Here is a 7,676-nt window from a genome sequence, read left to right as displayed (position 1 = left end):
GGCAGAGGGTAACTTTTAAAAAGCAACAAGAGCCCAAATGCACCACCATTCCATGGACCACAGCAGCCTGTCTATTTTCTTTGCTCAGTTACTCATGCACATGTGCTTCTTACTTTCTTCCTTCCCTCCAACATACATGGAATCTCCCCAACTCGTGACTTCTGCTTCTACTGTTTCAGCTGCCTCGTAACTACACATGCACCCACATAACCTGCCCACACCACCAGTTTTCTTTTTGGTGACTATGCCATGGTCCCCAATTCCTCAATGTTTCTTGGCTCAATTTCTCAAGGTCCTCTTTTCACATCAGACATACTCATGGCCTCATCAGCCGTGGCGCTGGGAGGAGTATAGCCAGAGTGGTGTGGGGTTGTGGTCTACGACTGTCTCCCCAGGAAGGACAGCGGAAGAGACCGTTTTTCTCCCTAGGACAGTCTTGGCCATGAGGGCTCCTCACAGTCAAAGCCACTGCCCTCCCTCATATGGTGCTGCCTTATTCACGCATTTTACACATGCATCCTTAGTTGTTCAGTCGTGTCCAACTCTTTGCAACCCTATGGACAGTAGCCCGCCAGGCTCTTCTGTCCATGTGATTCTCCAGGCAAGAATACTGGAGTGAGTTGTCATGCCCTCCTCCAGGGTACCTTCCCAACCCAGGGATCAAACCCACTTCTCTGTCATCTAACCTACATTGGCAGGCAGGTTCTTTACTACTAGCGCCACCTGGGAAGCCCAGCAGACTTTTTATGAGGCCTCCAAAAATTTGCTTAAATGGTTTATTCTTCATTTAACTGCTGTGAAGTGGACTCAGGTTTCAAGTCTGAAACTTTTTCTTGACTCAGTTTCATTAAGGAGGCAGGGAGGTAAGACACAATTCCTCAGGCTGCCAAGGGGCAAGTGTGACTGACTCGGTCTGGGGCATCACAAACCCGCTGAGGTGTGGCCCCCCAGGTCCCTCCTCCAGACTCACACGCTCACATACACGCACACATGAGGGCAACCACGGGAAGACTTCAGAGTTGTGTATGGGATCAAGTCACAGATCAAGTCACACAAGTCTCCAGCTGTGTGATCTGGGAGAGGTCAAAACATTTTGGGCCTTATTTTCCTCCTCTCTAACATGAGGTTAAAAAAAAAATTTTTAAGTGACTTTTTTGTAAGGATTAGAAGATTAAATGGAAAACAGAGTGTAAAACCCTTTCAGGCCAATTGAGGGTTATACAATTGCTGCTTTAATTAACTTGCCATTTCATTTTCCAGCCTGCAGAAAGTCCTTGTTAACTAAGTAAATGGTCAATTTTCCACAACAGGAATACAAGTCAGCCGTGAAGTCACCAGCGTCTCTTGGGTCCCAGTTTCTGGTCAGTAGCACCAGATCCACAGAGGCCAAACTAAAATATTGTCTTCTTTCACAAAGTCGTTTAATCTTTCATCTCAAGATACGTCAATCATGAAAATGGACTGAAGGGTTTTAAACGAAGGAGAGGAAGCTTTGCTCAGAATTATCTAATGAAAAAGGGGGAGGAAGTAGGCAAAAGCACACTGACTTTTTTCTTCTTTTATTTATAAAGAACACGATTCCTCCCCCTAACACAGACATAAACACTCACACATTCCAAGGAGGAGCTTATAAAAACAACAACAGAACCAGGGCACTCGGGACCTTATTTAACACCAGTCCGTTTGCCCAACTGGGGGACAACTGGGAATGTTTCCTCAGATGTGACCTCTCACACCTCAAAGAAAGGAGACCTTGACCTGAGGGGCCCACCTACCCACCCGCCAGGCAAAAGTGACACCCTCAGTCTTCTGCATCATCAAACTGTCCCGTTTCAAAGACCATCTTGGAATAATGGGGTATCAGTGGAGGCGGATGGTGCCAACTGGGGTCATAGATCATGTCTCCTTGTGGGGCACAGCACACCCAGGGTCTGACCTCTTGAGAAAGGCAACCTTGGATGTCGTCAGCATCTGCAGGCAGTTTTAAAAGACAGATTAAAAGGAAGGAGGGAGTGTGACAAGAGAGACCCAAAAATATCTAGGGGACAGACACTTGCACGTCTTTGCTTAAACATATGCACAGGCGGGCACACACGCATGCACACGTCTTCCGTTGCTGGAGAATCCCAAGCACCTTCATTCTAAGGCCACCCACAGTCCCGCTTCTCTGACACAGGTTTTTAGCAGCGCAGAGAAAGCAACGAGAGCACTTCTGTCTGCGGCTGCTCCATTCATACAAAGATATTTGGAGAGAGTAACATTGTTTCAACATTCAAACAGACCCATACTGTTATAAAATAAAATACAAAACTGGCACTTCCCCCACCAACCCCCACCTCCAATATGAAAGAGGAGCTGTCACAGAAATTTCAGACCTGTAAGAGCTATCAGGCAAAACTAATAGATGTGGCTCCCTCTTCCAAACTGTTTAGGGGTTAATCTGGTAGGAGGGTCTCAGGAGCCTGGCCTGTGTGTGCTCAGTTGCCTCTCTTTGTGACCCCATAGACTACATGTAGCCTGCCCGGATCCTCTGTCCATGGGACGTTCCTGGCAAGAATACTGGAATGGGTTGCCATCTCCTATTCCAGGGGATCTTCCCAAACCAGGGATCAAACCCTCATCTCTTGCATCTCCCGCACTGGCAGGCAGATTCTTTCCAACTGCACTAGAGCCTGGCCTAGGACCCCAGAAACCCCGCACCTACCATATGGACTCCCCTGATCTGCTTTCAACTCCAGGTCCCAATCCTCGTGAAAAAGATCACCAGCCTGTTCCTTGGGTAGACAGCCGGACATCCCTTCTGACAGCTCCCGGGGACTTGGTTCCCCATCAGAATCCTCGTCATCTTCAGCAAAGCCTTCCTCTTCACAATGGGTGCCCTCACCATGAGCAGGACTATCGTGAGGGATGCTCTGTGCTCCGTTGGCTAAGAAATGGACAAAAGGAAGAACAGCTTAAAACAACCTGGTCATGTTCTGCTAGGAAGATGTTCAGCAAACTTCCTGAGAGGGCAACAGTCACAAGCGGGCAGAGCCCCTTAGCCACCAGAGCACTTATTTAAACACTGTCGTTCTGCTCCCAGTTTTACAAGTAGGGTTGATAATTTATTTTCAATAAGATGTTGTGTCTTAAACGAGGCCATTCACTACCATGTCTTTTCACTCACATGAGGAAATCAGGTACAGTGTGTATTTTCAGGTGGTTTAAATGACACGGAGGGAAAGGGCTTCTGGCAATGATAAGCTCTCACAGTACAGACTTCCTTGGTGGCTCCCAAGCGCCACCCCAGGCTCTGCTGCCTACTTGCCTAGTCGATCTGTGGTGTTCTCAGTCGCTCTCTCCTGATTGGAGTGGTCAGCTGGGGCAAAGGCAGGCTGCGGGAAGAAGAAACAAGGACCCAGGACTTGGATATCTCGGGAATGGCCAGTATTTCAGCCCCATATCCACCCTTTCAGACCCTCCTTTGCAACGCTGGGGTGGGACCCTGCAACCCACATTTCTACTGTGCCCTGTTACACGGGGACTTGCTGCTTCCCATTCCTGTGGGCATCACCCCTGCCGGCAGGATCACCTGCCTTCACTGAGTGCCTACTGAATCCAGTGTACAGTCTGCCAGCACATACAGAGCCAGTCTCCTCGCTGGGCCCTATCTTTTTTTTCATTTTTTAATATTTATTTGGCTGTACCATCTCTTAGTTGCAGCACTCGGGATCTTTAATTTTGGCATGTGAACTCTTTGCTGCAGCATGTGGGATCTAGTTCCCTGACCAGGGATCAAACCTAGGTTGCCTGTATTGAAGCGTAGAGTCTTCACCACTGAACCACCAAGGAAGTCCCTCACCGGGCCCTCTCTTGATTGGTCTGGGCCCTCAGGACTCCTCCTCCAAGCTCAGAGACTCCAACTAGCCAGGACAGGACAGTACCCCCTCCTCAGAGGCTGGGATTTCAGATCCCTGAAATTCTCCTCTGAGCTTGTACATTTTAGTCATTCCAATCTCACCCCTTTGTTCCCTCAGCGCAGTGGATACCACCGTGTTCATCTTTACCTTTACTTTTTATCTAGCTAATGGCTCTTTTATCAAATTTCATCTCCTGACTAACACATGAGGACCAAAGAGCTTTAGTTGTTGAAGGGAAATTGGCAGTTGTTGATGGGAAACTGTCTTCCTTCATAGCCATCGCTAGGTTTCTCTGCTCCCATCGCTCAAAAGTTCTGAAATCCTGGGACTTCCCTGGCGATCCAGTGGCTAAGACTCCACACTTCCAATGCAGGGGGCATGGGTTCAATGCCTGGTCGGGGAACTGAGATCCCACATCTGGGTAGTATGGCCAAAAACAAAAGAGTTCCTGAAATCCTATCACCTGTGAAGACCTCTAAGTGAGGTGAGAAATGTTCACAGACTGCATGAGAAGACCTGACTTCAATCCCATACACTCAATCCCAGATGTACCTGGGACACCATTTCAGCCACTGTGCCTGGATTTCCATCTCTGGAAGTTGGGGATGATTGTTCTAACCTGGCAGGAGGTTTATAATGAGATTACACTGATGAAGACACCTAGCACACAGCAGGAATATAACATTTATTGAGCTGAAATCCACCTTCTTTGCCCGTACATTTAAACTGCGCTTGGCACCTGCCCCAGTTAATCACAATCTAGTCCAACCTGGATTTAATGAGCTAATTCCAACTCCAGTAGTCAGTGACAACTCCCGGTCACTCCTGCTGACCAGTAGTGGGACTTCTCACCTCTTCTATTGCTAGAGCTCCCTAACTGCCTTCCCACTCACCCACTTTTTCTTTTTTAATTTGGCTGCACCAGGTATTAGTTGCAGCATATGGGAGCCCCCACCAACGTCCCCTGCATTGGGAGCACAGAGTCTTAGCCCCTGGACCACCAGGGTCCCACACTCACCCATCTGACTGCAGCCTCACACTGGAAATCACCACTCTGCCCAGAAACCTCAACAGGCCTCCACTGCTGGAGCACAAAATTCGCCATGGCATCCACATCGCCCCTTCAGGCTCTATCAACGTGTGCAGCACAGTTATCTCTCCAAGCTCCCAGCCATTTGCCCTGCACATCCTCACCTCCCTGCCTCTGCTAGGACCACCATCCTCTCATCTTGGAGAGGAAGTGCAGGAACCTTCCTGCTGTGGCCTGACAAAATCAGTCTCATCCTACCTGCCCGCTGAAGTAATTTTCTTTATAAGCCTACCACTACATTTTTCCTATCTTATTTTGGTTAGGATGTCTCTGATGCTTAGACAAGCATTCCTCTTCCATCCGATTAATAAATATGCGTGTCTAAGGTGCCAGGCACTACGCTACGCATCGGGTTTACAGCACTAAATAGAGCGTTCCTACCCTCAAAAGCTCACCGTCTAAAAGGGATTACTGAACAAGGGCAGGACGTAACAGCGGTCTTTGAGAAACCGGGAGCGGTCTGGCGCGTAAAAGAAAACAAGTTTCTAGAAAGCCTGCGTCAAACGCGGCCTTTTGGTTTCAGTGAAAAGGAGCGCGCGCAGGAGACATCATCCGGTGCTCTGGCTTAGCTGAGCATCCCCACCATGGGACACGGATCCTTCCGGGAAAGTCGCTTTCCTCGCCACCCTCACCCGTCCCCAGCCTGGGCCCCCCAGCAGCAGTCCCAGCTGTCGGTCAGCAGCATCACCTCCCATTTGGCAAGGACGCAAAGGCGCCCTGGAGCTAACAGCCAGCCCTCCCAGCCCGGTGAGCCCACCCACGTCCTCGAGGTTGCCCCGCCCCGCAGTCCCGCGGCCCGGCTGTTTCCAGATCGGGCGCGCGCCTAAACGGCTGGGCTGCCCGAAGCGAGCCGGGAGCGCTTCCCCGGTTTCCTGGCCCCGGCCCCGCGAGCCCCCACAACTTCCCGCCGCCGGCCGCAGGTGGTGGCCGCGCCCAGGCCCCGCGCCGCGCTCACCCCCGGGCTCGGGGGCACCTCCCGCCCGCTCGGCAGCTGCAGACCCCGCGGCTGCTCCGCGGCCCTCAGCGCCTGGGCCCCGGCGGTCGGAGGGTCCATGCCTGTCTGCCCGCGGCTCGGCGCCCAGGACGCCGCTCGGCCACGTGATGCGCAGGCCTGGCTGCCAGCCCTAGGATACGCCGTTGAGGGCCAATCAGCCGGGGGTACTCTCGGCCCGGGGGCGGGGCGCGGGGGTCAAGAGGGAACCAGGGGCGGGGCAACGGACGGGGCGGAGTAAGGGGCGGGGCGTGCCCGCCTCCGAAAGCCCAGTCTACCCAGCCGTCCCGAAATCTGATTTTTGTAGCCACTGGCGATGCAGATCCCAAGGCTAAACGATTAGCTTGGTCTGGAACGCCCGGGTGTTACCCCCACCCAATCACAATGGACCTGCTTTCCTTCAAAACCTGTTAGAACAGTCAATTTACCCGCGTCTACCTAACAGTGCGTAAAATAGTGGGTAAGAGCTTAAAGACTTTATAGGCAATTGTAGCTTTAATCCCATTTTCTTTTCTCTATTAACAGGTTTCTCTAGAACTTGGGCTGATATCAGGCTACAACCCTCCCACAAATGGATGAGACAACTCAGGAGCACAGTGACTCTCACCCTGAGCTGACAGGTCTTCGCGTTAACCCATTTAGAAACAAAGCCAGGTTGATCAAAACTCCTCTAACGTTTCAGACACCCTTATAGGCTACGACACTCGGTCACAGTAACCCTAAACATCCTGCACTGTGCACGTAGTCTCACCTAGGCGCCTATCTTTCAGTGCTCCAAGCCCGGCCCTCTACAGCCGAGGGCAGCATAAGTTAGGCAGCACCCGAGCTGGGGAACACCAAACTCTAAAGGCAGCCCTTGCTGCCTTTCCTTCCCTGCGCTGCCTGAACCTCCGTAACAAATCTGCTCAAGGTGTGATAATCACCTTAACCTGTATGTAGCAGAAAAGCTGGAAGCTGGGATTCTTTGTTCATCACGCCATTTTATGACAATCTGAGATTACACTATTCCTCCAAATCTTTCAAAGAATGTTGTCTATACATTACATAAGGCATTTGAAAAATAGCCCAACAGTTGATAGGTAACATTTTTTTCTCTATGCAGACTTTCCTACAAGAGTGTGTGACCATTTGTCTTCTGCTCTGACCCATGAGTCAGTTTCCCCAGATCTAACTGGATCTAAGTCAAGTGTCTAGCAGAAACTTATCTGATGGTGGAAATAAGTTTTATATGTGCTGTTCAGGAAACCACGGGGCTGGGTGAGCACTTGAAATGTGTCCAGTGTAAATGGAAGACTGAATTATCTAATTTCAATACATGTTAAGTCCCCACATGTGGCTGGAAGCCACCATATCAGCAGAGCTCAGGGTGAACTTTTCATTTTCTGCGATGGTGGGAACCAGGTACAGGATGTGATGGCCCAGGGTGACCCATCTTCACAGCCACGCTGGAAGGACAACCACAACCCTCTTAACTCTCATCTCTTATGTGCTCTTTCCTAAAATAAAAAAAGCCCATGAAGGATTTAAATGTTGAACTTCCCAAGACTTAGTGGAGAAGACAGAGGTTTCTTATTTTAGAATGACACACAACCAACCACTAGGGTACAAAAGCTAATAAAGGTGTCCTAAAGCAGACTGATACTCATAGAGATTTAACACACAATAAAGGTAAATCAAAATCAGCATTAAGAAAAAT

The 7,676-nt window shown here is 50.1% G+C and overlaps 1 protein-coding gene across 4 annotated transcripts; it reads right to left on the bottom strand.

The window, feature by feature from the left end:
• Nucleotides 1-1,543: 1,543 nt before the first annotated feature.
• On the bottom strand, nucleotides 1,544-6,126 carry COPRS (coordinator of PRMT5 and differentiation stimulator). 4 transcript variants are annotated; one of them, XM_020885395.2, is made up of 6 exons: nucleotides 5,385-5,713; nucleotides 4,918-5,029; nucleotides 4,452-4,518; nucleotides 3,308-3,374; nucleotides 2,705-2,926; nucleotides 1,544-1,971 (listed from the first exon to the last, which is right to left on the bottom strand). In XM_020885395.2, the coding sequence occupies exons 2-6, from the start codon at nucleotides 5,013-5,015 to the stop codon at nucleotides 1,802-1,804; spliced, it is 624 nt and encodes a 207-aa protein (XP_020741054.1). In that variant the 5' UTR covers nucleotides 5,016-5,029; nucleotides 5,385-5,713; the 3' UTR covers nucleotides 1,544-1,801. The 4 variants fall into 4 exon arrangements, with proteins under 4 accessions (XP_020741054.1, XP_020741057.1, XP_020741053.1 ...); XM_020885398.2 differs by lacking the exon at nucleotides 4,452-4,518 and having other exon boundaries at nucleotides 5,385-5,709; XM_020885394.2 differs by lacking the exon at nucleotides 5,385-5,713 and having other exon boundaries at nucleotides 4,918-5,361.
• Between the last annotated feature and the right edge of the window lie 1,550 nt (nucleotides 6,127-7,676).

The sequence above is a fragment of the Odocoileus virginianus genome, chromosome 17, assembly GCF_023699985.2.
Source record: "Odocoileus virginianus isolate 20LAN1187 ecotype Illinois chromosome 17, Ovbor_1.2, whole genome shotgun sequence".
NCBI classification, from domain to species: Eukaryota; Metazoa; Chordata; class Mammalia; order Artiodactyla; family Cervidae; genus Odocoileus; species Odocoileus virginianus.
The sequence above is the reverse complement of the archived record's forward strand: the minus strand, read 5'-3'. Positions and strand labels throughout refer to the sequence as shown.